This window comes from Aquarana catesbeiana, linkage group LG13 (assembly GCF_042186555.1).
Source record: "Aquarana catesbeiana isolate 2022-GZ linkage group LG13, ASM4218655v1, whole genome shotgun sequence".
NCBI classification, from domain to species: Eukaryota; Metazoa; Chordata; class Amphibia; order Anura; family Ranidae; genus Aquarana; species Aquarana catesbeiana.
The window spans coordinates 8,096,886-8,120,652 of NC_133336.1; the positions used below are offsets into that span (position 1 = coordinate 8,096,886).

Here is a 23,767-nt window from a genome sequence, read left to right on the forward strand (position 1 = left end):
GGCCGCTGGCGCTTGCCAGTTCACCAAAACGATACCAAAAAAACTGTTAGCAATCGCAGGGATCAGGCCTGACTCTGCGAACGCTGCAGTTATGCATTTAGTGTTTTGTAAGTGACAGTGATCGATCGATACTGCACTTGGGTGGGCTGGGCCGGGCGGAGGGGCAAAACGCAGGTGCTAGCAGGTATCTGGGCTGATCCCGCTAACACTGCATTTTTGGGAACCCTAAAATACTGCTAGTATAGATCTGATCGGATCAGATATTGATCCGTTCAGATACTATACCACTAAGGGAGGTGTACGGTGCGTGTGTGGGTGTTAGCGGTACTGGCGCTAACCTGACTCTGCCTGGGGCTGGTGCTTGCCAGTTCACCAAAACGCTACCAAAAAACTGTTAGCGACCGCAGGGATCAGGCCTGACTCTGCGAATGCTGCAGTTATGTGTTTAGTGTTTTGTAAGTGACAGTGATCGATCGATACTGCACTTGTGTGGGCTGGGCTGTGCCGGGCGGAGGGGCAAAACGCAGGTGCTAGCAGGTATCTGGGCTGATTCCGCTAACACAGCGTTTTTGGGAACCCTAAACTGCTGGGGACGCTAGTATAGATCTGATCGGATCAGATATTGATCCGATCAGATACTATACCACTAAGGGAGGTGTACGGTGCGTGCGTGGGTGTTAGCGGTACTGGCGCTAACCTGACGCTGCCTGGGGCTGGTGCTTGCCAGTTCACCAAAATGCTACCAAAAAAACTGTTAGCGATCGCAGGGATCAGGCCTGACTCTGCGAACGCTGCAGTTATGTGTTTAGTGTTTTGTAAGTGATAGTGATCGATCTATACTGCACTTGGGTGGGCTGGGCTGGGCCGGGCGGAGGAGCAAAACGCAGGTGCTAGCAGGTATCTGGGCTGATCCCCCTAACACTGCGTTTTTGGGAACCCTAAACTGCTGGGGACGCTAGTATAGATCTGATCGGATCAGATATCGATCCGTTCAGATACTATACCACTAATGGAGGCGTATGCTGCATGCGTGGGTGTTAGCGGTACTGGCGCTAATCTGACGCTGCCTGGGGCGACGCATATCATCGCTGGGCGATCAGGGGGCTAAACCTTTATTCGGTAATAAACGGCAGGTGCCCTGACACTATAAAAAATAAACAAACTAACCAGCGTCACCCGTAACAGTTATACGGTGATCAGTGGTGAAAGGGTTAACTAGGGGGCAATCAAGGGGTTAAAACATTTATTAGGTAGTATATGGGGTCCCTGTCGCTATAAAATGCTGACGGCGAACCTAAATATTTACCTCCCTAACTAACATTACCAGTGACACTAATACAGCGATCAGAAAAACAATCGCTTAGCGACACTGGCGACAGGGGGTGATCAAGGGGTTAAACTTTATTAGGGGGGGTTAGGGGGGTACCCTAGACCTAAAGGGGGCTAACAGTAACTGCCCTAACACAGTAACTGTCACAAACTGACACCATGCAGTAATCAGAAAAAAAAAAAAAAAAAACTGCTTGGTGTCAGTGTGACGGGGGGAGGGGTGATTGGGGGGTGATCGGGGGGGATCGGGGGGTAAAGGGGGGTGTTTTGTGTGCCTGGCATGTTCTACTGTGTGTGTAGTGTTTGTGCACTCACATTGAAGTCTTCTCTCCTCGGCGCCGGAACGGAAAATACCGAGCCGAGGAGAGATGACATCATTTCCTTTGATGCTGTTTAGCATACAGCAGCAGAGGAATGATTCTATTGGCCGGCGGCGATCGCGAGGGGGCCACGAACGGATGGTCTCCCCCTCATCTCCGATCGCCGCTGGAAAATAGCCGACCGCCTCGCTCACCGGGGCGATCGGACCCCCCACCCACGGAAGGCAGATCACGTATATGTACGTGATTCTGCCTGTCTGTGCCACCTTGCCGACGTAAATCGGCGTGAGGCGGTCGTCAAGTGGTTAATTGTTGGATCTTATCACACTCTGCTATCAGCAATTCAATATTTTCCTAAAGATTTTTAGTCCCACCATCTATATACTGTAAAAATGTCCTTCCTGGTGCACAGTGCTGGAAGAGATTTTATAAACATTGAATCACTTGTCGATCACCCTATAGAAGTTTTACTGGTACAGGGTGGTGGCTGTGCACAGGACCACAAAAATATACATGATCCTACACTTACCACTGGCGGCTTGCTCTCACTGCGATTATAAACTGTGGGAGCCCATGAGTGGGTACCATGGAAGGATGTGATGAAGGGGTGCTGTGATGGAGTTTAGGGGGTGCTGTGATGGAGGTAAAGGGGGGTGCTGTAAGCATGTCATGGAGGTGAAGGGGGAGCTGTGATAGAGGTGAAGGGGGTGCTGTAAGCTGTGATGAAGGTGAAGGGGGGTGCTTTGATGGGGGTGAAGGGGGGTTTTGTGATGGAGGTAAAGAGGGGTGCTGTGATGGAAGTGAAGGGGGTGCTTTGATGGAGGCGAAGGAGGGTTCTGTGATGGAGGTAAAGGTGGGTGCTGGGATGGAGATGAAGGGGGTGCTGTAAGCTGTGATGGAGTTGAAGGAGGTTGCTTGGATAGAGTTGAAGGGGGTGCTGTGATAAAGGGGGTGCTGTGATGGAGGTGAAGGAGGTTGCTGTAAGCTGTGATGGAGGTGAAGGGGTGCTGTGATGGGGTGAAGGGGGGTGCTGTGATGAAGGTGAAGGGGGTGCTGTGATGGAGGTGAAGGGGGTGCTGTGATGGAGGTGAAGGGGGTGCTGTGATGGAGGTGTAGGGGGTGCTGTGATGAAGGTGAAGGGGGTGCTGTGATGAAGGTGAAGGGGGTGCTGTGATGAAGGTGAAGGGGGGTGCTGTGATGGAGGTGAAGGGGTGCTATAAGCTGTGAATGAGTTGAAGGGGGTACTGTAAGCTGTTATGGAGTTGAAGGGGGTGCTGTTATGTAGGTGCAAGGGGGTGCTGTGATGGAGGTGAAGGGGGGTGCTGTGATGGAGGTGAAGGAGGTGCTGTGATGGAGGTGAAGGGGGTGCTGTGATGGAGGTGATGTAAGCTGTGATGGAGTTGAAGGGGGGTGCTGTAAGCTGTGATGGAGTTGAATGGGGGGGTGCTGTAAGCTGTGATGGAGTTTAAGGGGGTGCTGTGATGGAGGTGAAGAGGGTACTATAAGCTGTGATGGAGGAGAAGGAGGGCGCTGTGATGGAGGTGAAGGGGGGTTCTGTGATGGAGGTGAAAAGGGGGGGTGCTGTGATGCAGGTAAAGGGGGGTGCTGTGATGGAGATGAAGGTGGTGCTTTAAGCTATAATGGAGGTGAAGTAGGGTGCTGGGATGGTGATAGAGGTGAAGGGGGGTCCTGTGATGGAGGTGAAGGGGTATGCTGTGATGGAGGTGTAAGGGTTTGCTGCGATGGAGGTGAAGGGGGTGCTGTGATGGAGGTGAAGGGGAGAGCTGTGATGGAGGTGAAGGGGGTGCTTTGATGGAGGTGAAGGGGGTGCTGTCAGCTGTGATGGAGGTGAAGGGAGGTGCTGTGATGGAGGTAAAGGGGGTGCTGGACGCTGTGATGGAATTGAAGTAAGGTGCTGTGATGGAGGTGTAGGGGTGCTGTGATGGAGGTGAAGAGGAGCTATAAGCTGTGATGGAGGTGAAGGGGTTTCTGTGATGGAGGTGAAGAGGGGGGTGCTGTGATGGAGAGGAAGGGGGTTGCTGTAAGCTGTGATGGAGTTGAAAGGGGGTGCTGTGATGCAAGTGAAGGGGGTGCTGTGATGGAGATGAAGGGGTGTGCTGTGATGGAGGTGAAGGGGGGTGCTGTAAGCTGTGATGGAGGTGAAGGGGGGTGCTGTGATGGAAGTGAAGGGGGTGCTGTGATGGAAATGAAGGGGGGTGCTGTGATAAAGGTGAAGGGGGTGCTGTGATGGAGGTGAAGGGGGGTGCTGTAAACTGCGATGGAAGTGAAGGGGGGTGCTGTGATGGATGTGAAGGGGGGGTGCTGTGATGGAGGTGAAGGGGGTGCTGTAAGCTGTGATGGAGTTGAAGCGGCTGCTGTAAGCTGTAATGGAGGTGAAGGAGGGTGCTGTGATGGAAGTGAAGGGGGTGCTGTGATGGGGGTGAAGGGGGGTGCTGTGATGGAGGTGTAGGGGGTGCTTTGATGGAGGTGAACGGGTGCTATAAGCTGTGAATGAGTTGAAGGGGGGTGCTGTAAGCTGTTATGGAGTTGAAGGGGGGTGCTGTTATGATGGTGCAGAGGGGTGCTGTGATGGAGGTGAAGAGGGTGCTGTGATGGAGGTGAATGAGGTGCTGTGATGGAGGTGAAGGGGGGTGCTGTAAGCTGTGATGGAGTTGAATGGGGGGGGTGCTGTAAGCTGTGATGGAGTTTAAGGGGGATGTTGTGATGGAGGTGAAGGGGTGCTATAAGCTGTGATGGAGGTGAAGGAGGGTGCTGTGATGGAGGTGAAGGGGGGTTCTGTGATGGAGGTGAAGGGGGGTGCTGTGATGGAAGTGAAGGGGGTGCTGTGATGGAGATGAAGGGGTGTGCTGTGATGGAGGTGAAGGGGGGTGCTGTGATGGAGGTGAAGGGGGGTGCTGTAAGCTGTGATGGAGGTGAAGGGGGGTGCTGTAAGCTGTGATGGAGGTGAAGGGGGGTGCTGTGATGGAAGTGAAGGGGGTGCTGTGATGGAAATGAAGGGGGGTGCTGTGATAAAGGTGAAGGGGGTGCTGTGATGGAGGTGAAGGGGGGTGCTGTAAGCTGTGATGGAGTTGAATGGGGGGGCGGGGTGCTGTAAGCTGTGATGGAGTTTATGGGGGATGTTGTGATGGAGGTGAAGGGGTGCTATAAGCTGTGATGGAGGTGAAGGAGGGTGCTGTGATGGAGGTGAAGGGGGGTTCTGTGATGGAGGTGAAAAGGGGGGGTGCTGTGATGCAGGTAAAGGGGGGTGCTGTGATGGAGATGAAGGTGGTGCTGTAAGCTGTGATGGAGTTGAAGGGGGTGCTGTAAGCTATAATGGAGGTGAAGTGGGGTGCTGTGATGGTGATAGAGGTGAAGGGGGGGTCCTGTGATGGAGGTGAAGGGGGGTTCTGTGATGGAGGTGAAAAGGGGGGGTGCTGTGATGCAGGTAAAGGGGGGTGCTGTGATGGAGATGAAGGTGGTGCTGTAAGCTGTGATGGAGGTGCAGGGGGGTGCTGTGATAGAGATGAAGGAGGGTGCTGTGATGGAGGTGAAAAGGGTGCTGTAAGCTGTGATGGAGGTGACGGGGGGAGCTGTGATGGAGGTGAAGGGGGGTGCTGTGATGGAAGTGAAGGGGGTACTGTGATGGAAATGAAGGGGGGTGCTGTGATGGAGATGAAGGGGGATGCTGTGATAAAGGTGAAGGGGTTGCTGTGATGGAGGTGAAGGGGGGTGCTGTAAGCTGTGATGGAGGTGAAAGGGGGGTGATGTGATGGAGGTGAAGGGAGTGCTGTAAGCTGTGATGGAGTTGAAGGGGGTGCTGTAAGCTGTAATGGAGGTGAATGGGGGGTGCTGTGATGGAGTTGAAGGGGGTGCTGTGAGCGGTGATGGAGGTGAAGGTGGTGCTGTGATGGAGTTGAAGACGGAGTGCTGTGATGGAGGTGAAGGGGGTTGCTGTGATGGAGGTGAAGGGGGATGCTGTAATGGAGGTGAGGGGGGTGCTGTGATGGGGGTGCTGTAAGCTGTGATGAAGGTGAAGGGGGGTGCTGTGATGGAGGTGAAAGGGGTGCTGTAAGCTGTGATGGAGTTGAAGGGGGGTGCTGTAAGGTGTGGTGAAGTCGAAGGGGGTGCTGTGATGGAGGTTAAGGGGGTGCTATAACCTGTGATGGAGGTGAAAGGGGGTTCTGTGATGGAGGTGAAAAGGGTGTGCTGTGATAGAGGTAAAGGCGGGTGCTGTGATGGAGATGAAGGGGGTGCTGTATGCTGTGATAGAGTTGAAGGGGGGGTGCTGTAAGCTGTAATGGAGATGAAGTGGGGTGCTGTGATGGTGATGAAGGTGAAGGGGGTGCTGTGATGGAGGTGAAGGGGAGTGTTGTGATGGAGGTGAAGGGGGTGCTGTGATGGAGGTGTAGGGGGGTGCTGTGATAGAGGTGAAGGGGGGTGCTATGATAGAGGTGAAGGGGGTGCTGTAAGCTGTGATGAAGGTGAAGGGGGGTGCTGTGATGGAGGTGAAGGGGGGGTTCTGTGATGGAGGTAAAGAGGGGTGCTGTGATGGAAGTGAAGGGGGTGCTTTGATGGAGGTGAAGGAGGGTTCTGTGATGGAGGTAAAGGTGGGTGCTGGGATGGAGATGAAGGTGGTGCTGTAAGCTGTGATAGAGTTGAAGGGGGTCCTTGGATTGAGTTGAAGGGGGGTGCTGTGATGAAGGGGGGTGATGTGATGAAGGGGGTGCTGTGATGGAGGTGAAGGGGGTTGCTGTAAGCTGTGATTGAGGTGAAGGGGGTGCTGTGATGGGGGTGGAGGGGGGTGCTGTGATGGAGGTGTAGCGTGTGCTGTGATGGAGGTGAAGAGGGTGCTGTGATGGCGGTGTAGAGGGTGCTGTGATGGAGGTGAAGGGGGGTGCTTTGATGGAGGTGAAGGGGTGCTATTAGCTGTGCCTGAGTTGAAGGGGGGTGCTGTAAGCTGTGATGGAGTTGAAGGGCGGTGCTGTTATGGAGGTGTAGGGGGGTGCTGTGATGGAGGTGAAGGAGGTGCTGTGATGGAGGTGAAGGGGGTGCTGTGATGGAGGTGAAGGGGTTGATGTAAGCTGTGATGGAGTTGAAGGGGGTGCTGTAAGCTGTGATGGAGTTGAATGGGGTGGTGCTGTAAGCTGTGATAGAGTTTAAGGGAGTGCTGGGGTGGAGGTGAAGGGGGTGCTATAAGCTGTGATGGAGGTGAAAAGGGGGGTGCTGTGATGCAGGTAAAGGGGGATGCTGTGATGGAGATGAAGGGGGTGCTGTAAGCTGTGATGGAGTTGAAGGGGGGTGCTGTAAGCTGTAATGGAGGTGAAGCGGGGTCCTGTGATGGATATGAAGGGGGGTGCTGTGGTGGGGGTGCAGGGGGGTGCTGTGATGGAGGTGCAGGGGGTTGCTGTGATGGAGGTGAAGGGGGTGCTGTGATGGAGGTGAAGGGGGAGTGCTGTGATGGAGGTGAAGGGGGTGCTTTAATGGAGGTGAAGGGGGTGCTGTAAGCTGTGATGGAGGTGAAGGGAGGTGCTGTGATGGAGGTAAAGGGGGTGCTGTAAGCTGTGATGGAGTTGAAAGGGGGTGCTGGAAGCTGTGATGGATTTGAAGGGGGATGCTGTGATAGAGGTGTAGGGGGTGCTGTGATGGAGGTGAAGATGATCTATAAGCTGAGATGGAGGTGAAGGGGGTCCTGTGATGGACGTAAAGAGGGGGGGATGCTGTGATGGAGGTGAAGGGGGTTGCTGTGATGGAGTTGAAGACGGAGTGCTGTGATGGAGGTGAAGGGGGTTGCTGTGATGGAGGTGAAGGGGGATGCTGTGATGGAGGTGAGGGGGGTGCTGTGATGGGGGTGCTGTAAGCTGTGATGAAGGTGAAGGGGGGTGCTGTGATGGAGGTGAAAGGGGTGCTGTAAGCTGTGATGGAGTTGAAGGGGGGTGCTGTAAGGTGTGGTGAAGTCGAAGGGGGTGCTGTGATGGAGGTTAAGGGGGTGCTATAACCTGTGATGGAGGTAAAGGGGGTGCTGTGATGGAGGTGAAAGGGGGTTCTGTGATGGAGGTGAAAAGGGGTGTGCTGTGATGGAGGTAAAGGCGGGTGCTGTGATGGAGATGAAGGGGGTGCTGTATGCTGTGATCGAGTTGAAGGGGGGTGCTGTAAGCTGTAATGGAGATGAAGTGGGGTGCTGTGATGGTGATGAAGGTGAAGGGGGGTGCTGTAATGGAGGTGAAGGGGGTTGCTGTGATGGAGGTGAAGGGGGTGCTGTGATGGAGGTGAAGGGGGAGTGCTGTGATGGAGGTGAAGGGGGTGCTTTAATGGAGGTGAAGGGGGTGCTGTAAGCTGTGATGGAGGTGAAGGGAGGTGCTGTGATGGAGGTAAAGGGGGTGCAGGAATATTGTCTATAGTCAGCACAAGGATATTGTCAGCACAGCCAAAGCATTCGTCCATAGAAATTGTCCAGGCAGAGACAGCCAGCACAGCCATAATATTGGTCCTGGTACACCGTTACCTCTCTGCACTCATTATTGTACCGCTCTCCAGCCCTTCGTAAACATACTGCCTCTTGCTACAGCTAATTATTTGCATAGTCCAGGTAGCAGGCAGAGGTGTGGTCAGTTTATGCTGCAGGCAGGGGGATGGCGGCAGTAAGTCAGCAGCAGGCTGAGGGCCGCAATCAGGTAAGACCTGTGCACAGGGGCACAGGGGTAGAGGCTTCGACCCACCCAAATCTCTATGAAGCCTCCAGACTCCACACCCTAATCCGGAAATTACCAAACCTGGAGACAACAAAAAAAATTGTTTTCTCCATCCGGAAAAACATTTCTGGAGCCCCTCACATGTGAGACCCCTGTGTCCTACAGTAGCAGGGCAACAGATCAGTCCAAGCGGTAGGCAAAAGCATAGTCCATAAAACAGGTCAGGGTCAGATGATGTGCAAGCAGTCCAAGTGGTGGGCAGAAGCGTAGTTGGTAAAACAGGCCATGGTCAGTTCACATGTAAGCAGTACAAACAGTAGGCAGAAGCGTAGTTGGTAAAACAGGCCAGGGTCAGTTCACATGTAAGCAGTCCAAACGGTTGGCAGAGGCATAGTCAAAAAACAGGCCAGGGTCAGTTCACGTAGAAGGCAGTGGCATGGTTATTTGAGGAAGCATGGGAAATGGTCAGCACAGATGATGAAAATGGGGAAATGGTTAAGAATATGGGCTAATATTTTAGGGATGTGTGATATAGTCTGAAGCATTCACCAATGCAAAGGCCGGGTTCGGGGGGACACTGGGGACAATGGTAGCTGGTATCTCTTCAAAATCCTTTATTGCTGCATACTCAACATCTTTTTTGGCGTCTTCAGCCTGCTTCAGATGGTGGAATGTGGTCCGGGAAGTGGCGTTAATGAAGTCGGCTAACAGCATCAGAGTGAAGGTTTTCTAGGGGGGTCTTTGATAGTAGATGATGGACGTGACAACTTCTTCTATGAATTTCAGGAAGTGGGCAGGGCTTTCGGTGGATTTGGTGTAAATTATGTTAGCATTATAAATGGCCAAATTAATTAAATAGAGTGCTACTTTCTTGTACCAGAAACGGGGCCTCCTTATTGCTAAATAGGGCTGAAGCATTTGGTCGTTGAAATCCACCCCCCATGTACAGATTGTAATCTTGTACACATTTTGGCTTTACAATGGGACCTCATCTTCTCTGAACTTCAACTGTAGTGTCGTCATGGATGGTGGACATCATGTACACTTTCCTGGTATCCTTCCACCTCAAGGCCAGCACTACGTTGCATCTCAAAGTTGCTCTTTCTCCCCTTCACAATTTCTTATTTACTATGGCTTGTGGGAAGCCCTTCCTCTTCTATCTGGAGGTTCCACAGGCCAGGGTTTGTGCGAGGTATAGGTGTTTGAAAAGGGGCAGGCTTGTGTAGAAGTTATCCAGGTATATGTGGTAACCTTTCTTCAGCAGTGGGTATGCCAAGTCCCATACAATTTTACCAGTTGTGCCCATGTAGGCCGGGCACTCAGGGGGCTGGAGCTGGGAATCTCTTCCTTTGTATATGTAGAACGCATACAGATATCTTGCAAAGCTTATAACATTTCACTCCGTATTTGGCCCTTTTGCTAGGAATGTATTGTTTTATTCCTAGCCGGCCTGAAAAGGGTACCAGGGACTCATCTACACATATATGCTTATCGGGGACATAGAGTTCTGCAAATCGTTGGGAAAAGAAATTAATGAGTGGGCGAATTTTATATAATTTATCGTAATTTGGATGATTGTGGGGAGGGCACTGGGTGTTGTCACTGAAATGAAGAAAGCGCATTATCATCTCGTATCGGGACCTGGACGTTACAGAAGAATAAATGGGCATGTGGTGAATGGGGTAGGTGGACCAATAGGCATGTCCTTCATTTTTTTTGTAAGTCCCATATTTATGGTGAGGCCCTGTTACGTACCTAAAGGGTGAGCCCGAATTGCAGAGGATGGCCTCTCCTACGCCTCTGACTCGAGAGCCCCTGATAGTGGTGACAGGGGTACAGGAGTGCAGAGTGGTATGAGTGCCTGGCAGGATCAACAGCAGAAGGATCAGATGGCCGGCACAGCTGACGGGATGGATCAGTAGACAGGAACTGCAGACTGGACAACTCAGCAGACAGGACAGCAGACTGGATGGCTCAGCAGACAGGCCCAGCAGACTGGATGATCAGCAGACAGGTGAACAGCCTGGATGGCTCAGCAGACAGGCCCAGCAGACTGGATGATCAGCAGACAGGTGAAGAGCCTGGATGGCTCAGCAGACAGGCCCAGCAGACTGGATGATCAGCAGACAGGTGAACAGCCTGGATGGCTCAACAGACAGGCTCAGCAGACTGGATGGGAGTCCAGGATCGTCAGATGGGTCGGGTCGGTAAGCAGGCTGGCAGCAGAGGTACAAAAGGAGCAGGCAGAGGGATCGTCAAACAAGCCAGGGATCAGGTACAGGCAGATAACAGGAATAGTCTCAAAGCAAGCCGGGTCAAAACAGGAGCAGATATCAGGTTTTCAGGGAACACATACACAGAGCTGCAGAGCAAACAGCAATGATGCAAGTGCCAGACAGGTTTAAATAACCTGCCAGACACTAACGAGTGCATGTGCGCATGCGCATAGATGCCCGCAATCGTGCACCGATGGGTCTAATCTGTCTGTTACTGGCAGGATCTTCATGACAGGCCCATAAACATTTTGAACTCCTCCAGAGCCAAATCCTTCCACTCAAATGGACGGGCGTATAAAGATTGGGGGTTGTTGGCAATATGCTGCTGGGCATATAAATTGGTCTGGTCCACGATGAGTTGCAGCAAAGTGTTGGGCAAAAATAAATGAAAACAATCAATTTCAGAAAAATTTTGGGTATTGGCCTGCACACCTGGCTGTGCGGTGAAAGGGGGAATTCTTGCTGATCCTGAGTGGGAAGGCAGCCATGTTGGATTGGCAAGACCATCTGGGAGATATGTAGTGGCCCTGGCTCTTGGGGGACGTGGCACTCCAGTGCTGATAGTTGGAGTTCTTGTGCTGGCATTTGGGCATGATGCTGTGGAAGTGCTGGTACTGGGCATTTCTTGTGGCCTTTCGCTGCCGGCAGCTCTGGTACTGGGCCATTGGTTTTGAGTTCTATCGCTGGCAGCAGCGCTGGTACTGGGTCTGGGAATTTGATCCTGGGGTATATTGCTGGTGGCTGCCTAGTTTCCAGAGCACCGTGCTCTTTTAGGAGGGATCCATTCTTCCTCTGATTCATTTGCCGATCCACTACTATTGATCGGTTCAAATGCTGAATTTGATTCACAATCGGAATTGGCATTTGAATCTGATGAGAACTCCCCGCTGCTCTCATCAGTCATGGACAGCATCTGGAATGCCTCCTCACTTGTATAGAATCTTTTGGACGTTTTTTCTGATGGGCTGTGCGACGGGTGACAAATGACGGTAACTGATGGGCGACAGGTGATGGGTGACAGGTTACGGTCACTGATGGGCGACAGGTGATTGGTGACAGGTGACGGTCACTGATGGGTGACAGGTGACATGTGACGATCACTGGTGGGTAGCAGGTGACGTGCGACAGTCACTGGTGGGTGACAGGTGACATGTGATGGTGACTGGTGTGTGACAGGTGACAGTCACTGATGGCAGTCTCTGATGGTGACTGGTGCACTTTATGGGACTGATAGGTGACAGAGGAGGGTCACGGATGGGTCACTGATGGCGGTCACTGATGATGGTCACTGATGGGTAACAGGTGCACCGCTGATGGCAGTCTCTGACAGTGACAGGTGCACTTTGTGGGCACTGATGGGTGACAGGTGCACGTTGTGGGCACTGATAGGTGACAGGTGCACTTTGTGGGCACTGATGGGTGACAGGTGCACTTTATGGGCACTGATGAGTGACAGGTGCACTTTTATAAGCACTGATGTGGTGACTGTTGGGTGACAGCTGTAATGGGGGGGCTATGTGACAGGTTCTCTTTGTGGTGTTGGTGCAGTACACTACAATACACACATAGATTGGTCACTCACTGCTCCTGGCTCTTCTCTCCTCACCCTGGAAATTATGTGAGGAGAGAAGAGCCGGTAACAGCTAGTATCCGGTCTTTGTTTACATTTAGTGATCGGCTGTGAATGGATCACAGCTGATCACGTGGTAAACAGCCGCCAGCCATTGGCTGTTTACATTTGTTGGCGACAAGCAGTGTTCCTGGGAATACGCTGCCACTCCCGATTGCGCGCATGTGCGGTCTTAAGCGGGGAATACTCCTTTCTGATTGGCCGTGACGTAATCGCAGCCGATCACATGGTGAACAGCCCTGCCCAATGGCTGTTCAACCCTGTCGGTGGCGTGCTGTGTCCCAGGGACACGGCAACACCGACAGAGCAGGGCTGCATGCCTGCGATCGCACACATGCCCTGTGTGAATCAGCCGTCGTCATATGACGGCGGCCCACAACAAGAGCAGCTCTGCCATCATATGACGGTGGGCGGGCGGCAACTGGTTAAACAGTTGCTGATTGCTAAGCAGTCTCTGACTATTTTAATGAAGTTCTTCTTTAAGATAGGCTCAGACAAAGTGTTAGCTCTCTGTCTGTTTTCAGTGTGTGCAAAACTATTTGTAATGGAAGTTTTTTTTTAATGATTGTGCTGAGATTTATATGTGTTTGTTACATAGTTACATAGTAGGCGAGATTGAAAAAAGACACAAGTCCATCAAGTCCATCCTATGTGTGTGATTATATGTCAATATTTAATAGTATATCCCTATATGTTGTGGTCATTCAGGTGCTTATCTAATAGTTTTTTGAAATTATCGATGCTCCCCGCTGAGACTGCCGCCTGTGGAAGAGAATTCCACATCCTTACCGCTCTCACAGTAAAGAACCCTCTATACACTTTAAGGTTAAACCGCTTTTTCTTCTAGTTTTAGTGAATGGCCACGTGTCTTATTAAATTCCCTTTATCGGAAAAGTTTTATCCCTATTGTGGGGTCACCAGTACGATATTGGTACATTGAAATCATATCCCCTCTCAAGCGTCTCTTCTCCAGAGAGAACAAGTTCAGTGCTTGTACCCTTTCCTCATAACTAAGATCCTCCAGACCCTTTATTAGCTTTTTTGCCCTTCGTGAGACTCTTGCTTGTGGCACATAATATTTTATAGGTACAAGGAAGCCCAGCTTTTGTTTAACTGTGCCCCTTAATCCCCCCCCACCGTTAACAGTTTGGTCACACCCACTTTTTTGCCATGGTGCGCATCACACCGCAGGACTCCTCCTTCCCAAGCTATCCCTCATTCTCAAGTTCTAAAGTTGGGAGGTATGATAAACAGGAGAAAATACTAGGGGTAGTATTCATTATACAGAATATGTTACACATTAAACTTTTTTTGCATTCCCACCCATTTCTTTGCTTGTTATAAAAAATATATATTCAGGCTATTTTTTAAAAACAAACTTCTTATGGAAAGTCTCATATGTTCTTAAAAACTGTGTGAAAATTATTTTGCTATAAAATTCAGTTAAAGTGGTTGTTACCCCACTTCTACTAAATACCCCCATCCTAGCTGTACCATTATAATAATCATCCCTGTGCCTGTGTTCAGTAAAAAATCTGCCCGATTGTACCTATATGAGCACGGCTCCAGGTGCTCAGCTGACTGTCGGCTTTCTCTTCTCTCTCGGCTCACAGTTCCAGTGGGCTGGGCCGAGCCCTCTTGCTGACATCAGCCGGGGAGGAGGGGAAGAGAGGAGATAGAGAGCCGACAATCAGCTGAGCGCCTGGAGCCACGCTCATATAGGTACAATCGAGCAGATTTTTTACAGAACACAGTCACAGGGACAATTATTATAATGGTGCAGAGAGGATAGGAGTATTTAATAGCAGATATGAGAGCAGCAGGAGCGGGAGGAGGGGGACAGTGGTACGAGCAGAGACAAGCAGAGTGGGGATGGGGGAGGAGGGGGAGAATGACACAGGAGACAGATAGCAGGCTGTGGATGACGGAATGACGCAAACAGACCATTATGTCAGGGCTCAGCAGCCATGAATATCATGGTCAGTTTTCAGGAGGGAGGGTATAGCCAGGCAGGATCAGCCAGGTATTTCAGGTGATATGGGGGTCCAAATAACACAGCACAAGCACTGTGCTGTATAACATGCTTTAAGGGAACAGGATCAATATTTTATCTTTTTGGGTTAATTTTCACATTGTTTTTCAGCACATATGAGACTTTCCATAAAAGGTTTGTGTACACAAGGATGACAATATTGGGGTGTATACTCTATTAACATTGTTCTTTAATTACCTGGAGTTTTATAAAATGATCTGATATAAATGACTCCAATAAAGAGAAATGAGTTCCATTCATGTAGAGAATAGCTACATTCATTCTTGGGGGAGAAATTCATTTTCTTCTGGTAACATTCTTCTCTTCTTCTACAGATTGGATAATAATCACCTGACAGACAGTTCCTGCCCCCACCTGGCATCTGGAATAAGAAATAGCCAGACACTGAGGAGATTGAACCTGAATGGGAACAATCTGGAGGGTCCTCATTTCAGGGATCTGATGGAAGCTCTGACAACAAGCTGGATAGAGGAATTACTGTGAGTATAACAGGACTGACTGAGACAATAATATTCTGGGATAGTTTTATATCCACAACACATAAATATTATATAATGTATGATAATACAGTATAGCCAATCCCAGGCTGTTTTCTTAATTGTTGGATCTTATCACACTCTGTTATCAGCAAGTAAATATTTTCCTAAAGATTTTTTAGCCCCACCATCTATATACTGTATACATGTCCTTCCTAGTGCACAGTGTTGGAAGAGATTTTATCAACATTTAATCACTTGCTGATCGCACTATAGAAGTTTTACTGGTACAGGGTGGCGGCTGTGCACAGGACCACAGATATATACATGATCCTGCACTTCCAGGTAGCGGGTACAAATGCTAACCACTGGCAGCTCACTCCCACTGTGATTATAAACAGTGGGAGCCGATGGGTGGGTACCATGGACTCAATGTCTGCGGACACCCTCAAATCATTCATTACAGAGGTAGAATGGTGGTTTGTCTATATAAACAAGGCAGATTGCCATTCTGTCTGGAGGGAAGGCATAGATACTGTGTTCCTGCAATGCAGGGACTAGTATCCTTGTCTTCCCTTAGTAAAAACACTTCCCACACTGTAAACAAAAAAAAACTGGCTAGGCACACAGTTAACCCTTTGATCGTCCCTGATGTTAACCCCTTCCCAGCCAGTGTCATAAGTACAGTGACAGTGCATATTTTTAGCACTACTTACTGTATTAGTGTCACTGGTCCCTAAAAAAAGTGTCAAAAGTGTCACTTAGTGTCCGATTGTCTGCCACAATATCGCAGTCCCCATATAAGTCGCTGATCGCCGCCATTACTAGCAAAGAATAAATAAATAAATAAACAATAAATATATCCCATAGCTTGTAGACCTAAGTTATCTAAAACAGCTCCCGGTCCCACCCTCCATTCAGCACTGTTCTGCCCTGTTCACTCCTCTGTGATGTACAAGTGCTGTAAGGTAGGAGAGAGCTAACTACAGCTGTGTGCTGGGAGCAACAGGGAAAACCAGTATAGAGGGGCAGAGGACACTACTGGGGGGAAGAAGCAGAGGATAGTGCTATGCAGGGGGCAGAGGAGAGGACACTACTGTGGGGGGAGAAGGTTGCAGAGGACACTGCTATGGGGGCACTACAGGGGGGCAGAGGACACTACTTGGGGGGGTTTGGTGCAGAGGACACTGCTATTGGGTGGCAGAGGGCACTATGCGGCGGGGAGCAGAGGAGAGGACACTACTGTAGGGTGTTTGCAGAGGACACTGCTATGGGGGAGGGCATTACAGGGGGGCAGAGAACACTACTGAGGGGGGTTGGTTCAGAAAACACTGCTATGGGGTTGCAGAGGGCACTATAGAAGGGAGGCAGATGAAAATACTCTGGGGGGAGGGGGTTGCAGAGGACACTGCTATGCAGGGGGGCACCACAGAGAGGGGGAGAGGACACCGTTATGGGGAAGGCAAAGGGTACTACAGAAGAGGGGGATGGCAGAGGACTCTGTTATGGGGGGCAGAGGGCACTACAGTGGATGGAGGGGGGGCACAGGACACTACTGTTGGTGGGGTCAGAAGACACTACCATGTGTGTGTGTGTGGGGAGGGGGGCATAGTATATTACTGGGGAGGAGTGATTTGAAGTGGGACAGAAGACACTACTGTGACACACTATGTCCCATTTTAATACACAGGAATGTCTCAGCCAGGAGGAGGCCGTGGAAAGTGGCAGCCAGGAGTTGGCGGGGAAAGTGGCAGCCAGGAGGTGGCGGGGGAAAGTGGAAGCCAGGAGGTGGCCGTGCCTAGTAGCCTGACCTAATCCCAGGTTCCTCCCCTCCGCCTTACAACAAAAAGGCCCAGGAAGGGGAGGAATGTGGAGGAGTCAGCAGCTGCTTTGATTCGGCAGGCTACTGCGCTACTCACAAATACCCTTAATGTCCAGGAGGCCTTTGCGTGTATGACGGCCAGCAAAATGCAAGAAATGGAGGGCCAATGCCTCATCTGTGAGGAGGTCATATTTCAGGCCCTTAAATAAGTGGGTGAGGGGCCAACTCACCAATAAAAGTCACGTATGTGAGTTGGACCATACTCCTCCACCTCCTGCAACACCTCCAACACCACAGCCACGGCCTGGAAGGAAACGTGCAAGGAAGTCTTGAGAGCGATGGCCTGGGTTCAGTCTGGTCTGGCAAAAGACACAGGCTGTTATAAGACCACAGCCTCGGGGCATACATGTCATCTGCTGCTGCTCCTGATCTTTCAGAGTCCTGGACCAGATTGTGCTCCCTATTAAATGGACTCCTCAGGCTACCAATTTTGCCTGTCAAATAATTGATGTCTGCCCTGGGGTACAAAGGCTTCACCAATTTAAACAGTTTATCCAGCGTTGCCTTCCTCTTTATTTTGTTATGACCCCTAATAAATTTGTAATTTTTTTTGGAGAAATACTTGGCTATGTGTTTTAGTTCAAAAAGGACAGTTTGTTTGTGAGTAGGCAGGTACATTTTAAAAATACTATGTCAAATTAACAAGGGACACCAACACCAACCAACTTCTTTTGATGTTAAAAAATACAAGATAATAATGGTGTTGTGGTAACTTGACACACAAAACGACAAAAAATTATGGAGATCACTATAAATTTTTTTTTTTTTCGTGGAGATCTGGCCAAAAAAAAAAAAGAAAAAGATCATTCATGAGATCATGAGAAATAATAAGAAATCAGTTTGTCAGAACTCTGTGTGAATATCAGCAGCAAAGCAACTAGCATTATAAAGAAGAAGAGAATGCGCTGCATTAAAAGATTAGAAAATATGCAGCGTGATGAATGTGCTATCTCCAGTATGAATGCTAGTTTTACCAGATTGAGTGCTTCCGTCTCGTTATTGATTCAGAGCATGCGTGGAATTTTGTGCCTCGGACTTGTGTACACACGATCGGAATTTCCAACAACAAAGTTTTTTGTCGGAAAATTTGAGAACCTGCTCTCAAACATTTGTTGTCGGAAATTCTGACAGCAAATGTCTGATGGAGCATACACACGGTCGGACTTTCCGACAACAAGCTCACTTCGAACATTTCCAGTCGGAAATTCAGACCGTGTGTACGCAGCATAAGAACAGATACTGAGAATTACACCCGGCATACGGGACAAGAGAAGTGGTACTGTGCAGATTCCATACAGAGTCAGTAGGAGATACTGAGAATGTGGTGTGGCCAGAAAACACAACAGCAATGGAAAACTCAGCCCAGCCTCAGTCGCTGTCATTAAGACCCCATTCACATCTAGTTGTGATTCTGCCCGCAATTCCAAATCGCACTGCAATGCTGGTAAAACGCAGCGCACGTGTCTGTGTTCTATAAATTTTTAGTGGACCCTAAATTGCAGTGTGGTTTTGTTTTTTTTGCTGTATGACAAATCGCTCAACGATCACAGCAAAACCACACTGTGTTTTGTTGCCAATAAAAAATGAATGGAACAAAAACACATGTGCTGCATTTTGCCAGCAGTGCAGTGCAATTTGGAATTGCGAGCAGAATCATACGATTACGCCCACAATCCCAAATTAATAGATCTGAACAGGGCCTAAAACAACAGTAATGGATGACTCTGCCCAGCCTCAATCACCAACTTTGCCAGTTGCCACACAATCAGGGGTGGATTAATTACTCATGGGGCACCCGGGCAATTTGAGATCATGGGGCCCCCAGGTTTAACCACTTCCCGCCCAGCCTATAGCATATTGATGGCCGGGAAGTGGTTCTGTTATCCTGACTGGGCATCATATGACGTCCAGCAGTATAACATGCCAGCGCGCCTGTGGGGGCGCGCAGTGCGGAGATCACGGATGTGGCGTGTCAGTCTGACACCCCACATCTCCAATTGTGATAAGAAGCCTATGTCAGAGGCTTCTTACCACGTGATCAGCTGTGACCAATCACAGCTGATCATCACGTGAACCAGGAAGTACCGGTAAACGGCATTCCTCAGTTTGCGCTGAATATCAGTGCCCATCAGTGCCGCCTATCAGTCCCCATCAATTCTACATATCAGTGCCTCCTCATCAGTGCCCATCAGTGCCAACTCATCAGTGCCCATCAGTGCCGCCTCATCAGTGCCTGTCAGTGAAGGGGAAAACAAAATTTTATGACAGAAACTAAGAAAAACTCATTTTTTTTCAAAAATGTTGGTCTTTTTTAGTTTGTTTAGTGAAAAATAAAAACCCCAGTAGTGATCAAATACGATCAAAAGTAAGCTCTATTTTTGGGAAGAAAATGATAAAAATTTAGTATGGACACAGTGTTGCATGACCACGTAATTGTCATTCAAAGTGTGACAGTACTGAAAGCTGAAAATTATCCTGGGCGAGAAGGGGCGTAAGTGCCCGGTATTGAAGTGGTTAAAGATGGCTGACATGTTGCACATCCCTAACAGAGGGGCACCAAGCTCGACGACATGCAGAGGGGAAGGAGACTTAAAGCAGGCGACCCAATAGAGGTATAAGGAGCCTATCATGGTCAGTGGCACCTTAACAGCATTATAGGCTCCTGGGCAAAGTAATGCATTTGAGCCTCTACCAGGGAGATGGCGACCTGCGGCATGCATACCACGGCACACAGTGGGTGTGGCTAAATTATACCACATATTAAGTGTGGCATTTTAGTCAGATTAGAAATTTTAGTCTGATATTTTTTATTTTTTTTACAATTTTAAACTTTTTACTTTTTTATGTTAATGGGGGGGGGGGCTTTGGTGATATATCACGGGTCTAAACAGATCCCTGAAGTCTCACTTTTGAGATAGAGAAAGGAACTCAGGACACACTCAGTATGTACAGGAGAGGAGTGTGGAGAGTACAACAGTGATCAGTATGTACAGGAGAGGAGTGTGGAGGGTATGACATTGGGCAGTATGTACAGGAGAGGAGTGTGGAGGGTATGACAGTTATCAGTATGTACAGGAGAGGAGTGTAGAGGGTATGACAGTGGACAGTATGTACAGGAGAGGAGTGTGGAGGGTATGACAGTTATCAGTATGTACAGGAGAGGAGTGTGGAGGGTATGACAGTGAGCGGTATGTACAGGAGAGGAGTGTGGCAGGTATGACAGTGAGCGGTATGTACAGGAAAGGAGTGTGGCGGGTGTGACAGTGGGCATTATGTACAGGAGAGGAGTGTGGAGGGTATGACAGTGGGCGGTATTTACAGGAGAGGAGTGTGGAGGGTATGACAGTGGGCAGTATGTACAGGAGAGGAGTGTGGAGGGTATGACAGTAAGCGGTATGTACAGGAGAGGAGTGTGGGGGATATGACAGTGGGCAGTATGTACCGGAGAGGAGTGTGGAGGGTATGACAGTGGGCGGTATGTACAGGAGAGGAGTGTGGGCGGTATGTACAGGAGAGGAGTGTGGAGGGTATGACAGTGGGCGGTATGTACGGTAGAGGAGTGTGGAGGGTATGACAGTGAGAGGTATGTACAGGAGAGGAGTGTGGAGGGTATGACAGTGGGCGGTATGTACAGGAGAGGAGTGTGGGCGGTATGTACAGGAGAGGAGTGTGGAGGGTATGACAGTGGGCGGTATGTACGGTAGAGGAGTGTGGAGGGTATGACAGTGAGAGGTATGTACAGGAGAGGAGTGTGGAGGGTATGACAGTGGGCGGTATGTACAGGAGAGGAGTGTGGGCGGTATGTACAGGAGAGGAGTGTGGAGGGTATGACAGTGAGCGGTATGTACAGGAGAGGAGTGTGGCAGGTATGACAGTGAGCGGTATGTACAGGAAAGGAGTGTGGCGGGTGTGACAGTGGGCATTATATACAGGAGAGGAGTGTGGAGGGTATGACAGTGGGCGGTATTTACAGGAGAGGAGTGTGGAGGGTATGAACGTGGGCAGTATGTACAGGAGAGGAGTGTGGAGGGTATGACAGTGGGCGGTATGTACAGGAGAGGAGTGTGGAGGGTATGACAGTGAGCCGTATGTACAGGAGAGGAGTTTGGAGGGTATGACAGTGGGCAGTATGTACAGGAGAGGAGTGTGGAGGGTATGACATTGGGCGGTATGTACAGGAGAGGAGTGTGGAGGGTATGACAGTGAGCGGTATGTACAGGAGAGGAGTGTGGGGGATATGACAATGGGTGGTATGTACAGGAGAGGAGTGTGGAGGGTATGACAGTGGGCGGTATGTAGAGGAGAGGAGGGTGGAGGGCATGACAGTGGGCGGTATGTACAGGAGAGGAGTGTGGAGTATGACAGTGAGCAGTATGTACAGGAGAGGAGCGTGGAGGGCATGGCAGTGGGCAGAATGTACAATAGAAGAGTGTGGAGGGTATGGCAGTGGGCAGTATGTACAGGAGAGGAGTGTGGAGGGTATGATAGTGAGAGGTATGTACAGGAGAGGAGTGTAGAGGGTATGACAGTGGGTGGTATGTACAGGAGAGGAGTGTGGAGGGTATGACAGTGGGCTGTATGTACAGGAGAGGAGTGTGGAGTGTATAACAGTGGACAGTATGTAGAGGAGAGGAGTGTGGAGGGTATGATAGTGAGTGGTATGCACAGGAGAGGAGTGTGGAGGGTATGACAGTGGGCATTATGTACAGGAGAGGAGTGTGGAGGGTATGACAGAGAGCGGTATGTAAAGGAGAGGAGTGTGGAGGGTATGACAGTAAGCAGTATGTACAGGAGAGGGGTATGGGGGATATGACAGTGGGCAATATGTACAGGAGAGGAGTGTGGAGGGTATGACAGTGGGCGGAATGTACAGGAGAGGAGTGTGGAGGGTATGACAGTGGGCGGTATGTACAGGAGAGAAGTGTGGGCGGTATGTACAAGAGAGGAGTGGGGAGGGTATGACAGTAAGCGGTATGTACAGGAGAGGAGTGTGGGGGATATGACAGTGGGCAGTATGTACAGGAGAGGAGTGTGGAGGGTATAACAGTAAGCAGTATGTACAGGAGAGGAGTGTGGAGTGTGTGACAGTAGGCGGTATGTACAGGAGAGGACTGTTGAGGGTATGACAGTGGGCGGTATGTACAGGAGAGGAGTGCGGAGGGTATGACAGTGAGCGGTACGTACAAGAGAGGCGTTTGGAGGTTATGACAGTGGGCAGTATGTACAGGAGAGGAGTGTGGAGGGTATGACATTGGGCGGTATGTACAGGAGAGGAGTGTGGAGGGTATAATAGTGGGCGGTATGAACAGGAGAGGAGTGTGGAGGGCATGACAGTGAGCGGAATGTACAGGAGAGGAGTGTGGGGGATATGACAGTGGATGGAATGTACAGGAGAGGAGTGTGGAGGGTATGACAATGGGCAGTATGTACATGAGAGGAGTGTGGAGGGTATGGCAGTGGGCGGTATGTACAGGAGAGGAGTGTGGAGTGTATGACAGTGGGCAGTATGTACAAGAGAGGAGTATTAAGGGTATGACAGTAAGCGGTATGTACAGGACAGGAGTGTGAAGGGTATGACAGTGGTCGGTATGTACAGGAGAGGAGTGTGGGCGGTATGTACAGGAGAGGTGTGTGGGGAATATGTACAGGAGAGGAGTGTGGAGGGTATGACAGTGGGCGGTATGTATAGGAGAGGAGTGTGGAGGGTGTGACAGTGGCCGGTATGAACAGGAGAGGAGTGTGGGGGATATGACAGTGGCTGGTATGTACAGGAGAGGAGTGTGGAGGGCATGACAGTGGGTGGTATGAACAGGAGAGGAGTGTGGAGGGTATGACAGTGAGCGGTATGTAAAGGAGAGGAGTGTGGGGGACATGACAGTGGGTGGTATGTACAGGAGGGGAGTGTGAAGTATGACAGTGAGCGGTATGTACAGGAGAGGAATGTGGAGGGTATGACAGTGGGCAGTATGTACAGGAGAGGAGTGTGGAGGGTATGACAGTGGGCAGTATGTACAGGAGAGGAGTGTGGAGGGTATGACAGTGGGAGGTATGTACAGGAGAGGAGTGTGGAGGGTATGACAGTGGGCAGTATGTACAGGAGAGGAGTGTGGAGGGTATGACAGTGGGAGGTATGTACAGGAGAGGAGTGTGGAGGGTATGACAGTGGGCAGTATGTACAGGAGAGGAGTATTAAGGGTATGACAGTAAGCGGTATGTAAAGGACAGGAGTGTGGAGGGTATGAGAGTGGGCGGTATGTACAGGAGAGGAGTGTGGAGGGTATGACAGTGGGCAGTATGTACAGGAGAGGAGTGTGGAGGGTATGACAGTGGGAGGTATGTACAGGAGAGGAGTGTGGAGGGTATGACAGTGGGCAGTATGTACAGGAGAGAAGTGTGGAGGGTATGACAGAGGGAGGTATGTACAGGAGAGGAGTGTGGAGGGTATGACAGTGGGCAGTATGTACAGGAGAGGAGTATTAAGGGTATGACAGTAAGCGGTATGTACAGGACAGGAGTGTGGAGGGTATGAGAGTGGGCGGTATGTACAGGAGAGGAGTGTGGAGGGTATGACAGTGGGCTGTATGTACAGGAAAGGAGAGTGGAGGGTATGACAGTGAGCGGTATGTACAGGAGAGGAGTGTGGAGGGTATGACAGTGGGCAGTATGTACAGAAGAGAAATGTGGAGGGTATGACAGTGGGTGGTATGTACAGGAGAGGAGTGTCGAGTATGACAGTGAGCGGTATGTACAGGAGAGGAGTGTGGAGGGTATGACAGTGGGCGGTATGTTCAGGAGAGGAGTGTGGAGGGTATGACAGTGGGCAGTATATATAGGAGAGGAGTGTGGAGGTTATGACAGTGGGCGGTATGTACAGGAGAGGAGTGTGGAGGGTATGACAGTGGGCAGTATGTATAGGAGAGGAGTGTGGAGGTTATGACAATGGGCGGTATGTATAGGAGAGGAGTGTGGAGGGTATGAAAGTGGGCGGTATATACAGGAGAGGATTGTGGGCGGTATGTACAGGATAGGAGTGTGGAGGGTATGACATTAAGCGGTATGTACAGGAGAGGAGTGCGGTGGATATGACAGTGGGCAGTATGTACAGGAGAGGA

The 23,767-nt window shown here is 50.3% G+C and overlaps 1 protein-coding gene across 1 annotated transcript in view; it reads left to right on the forward strand.

Moving 5' to 3' along the window:
- LOC141117581 (uncharacterized) overlaps nucleotides 1-23,767 on the forward strand; it is a 1,161,887-nt gene that overhangs the window by 421,884 nt on the left and 716,236 nt on the right. The window contains exon 15 of the mRNA XM_073610493.1: nucleotides 14,612-14,776. Coding sequence (XP_073466594.1) covers nucleotides 14,612-14,776 — 165 coding nt within the window. The remainder of the gene's footprint in view (nucleotides 1-14,611; nucleotides 14,777-23,767) is intronic.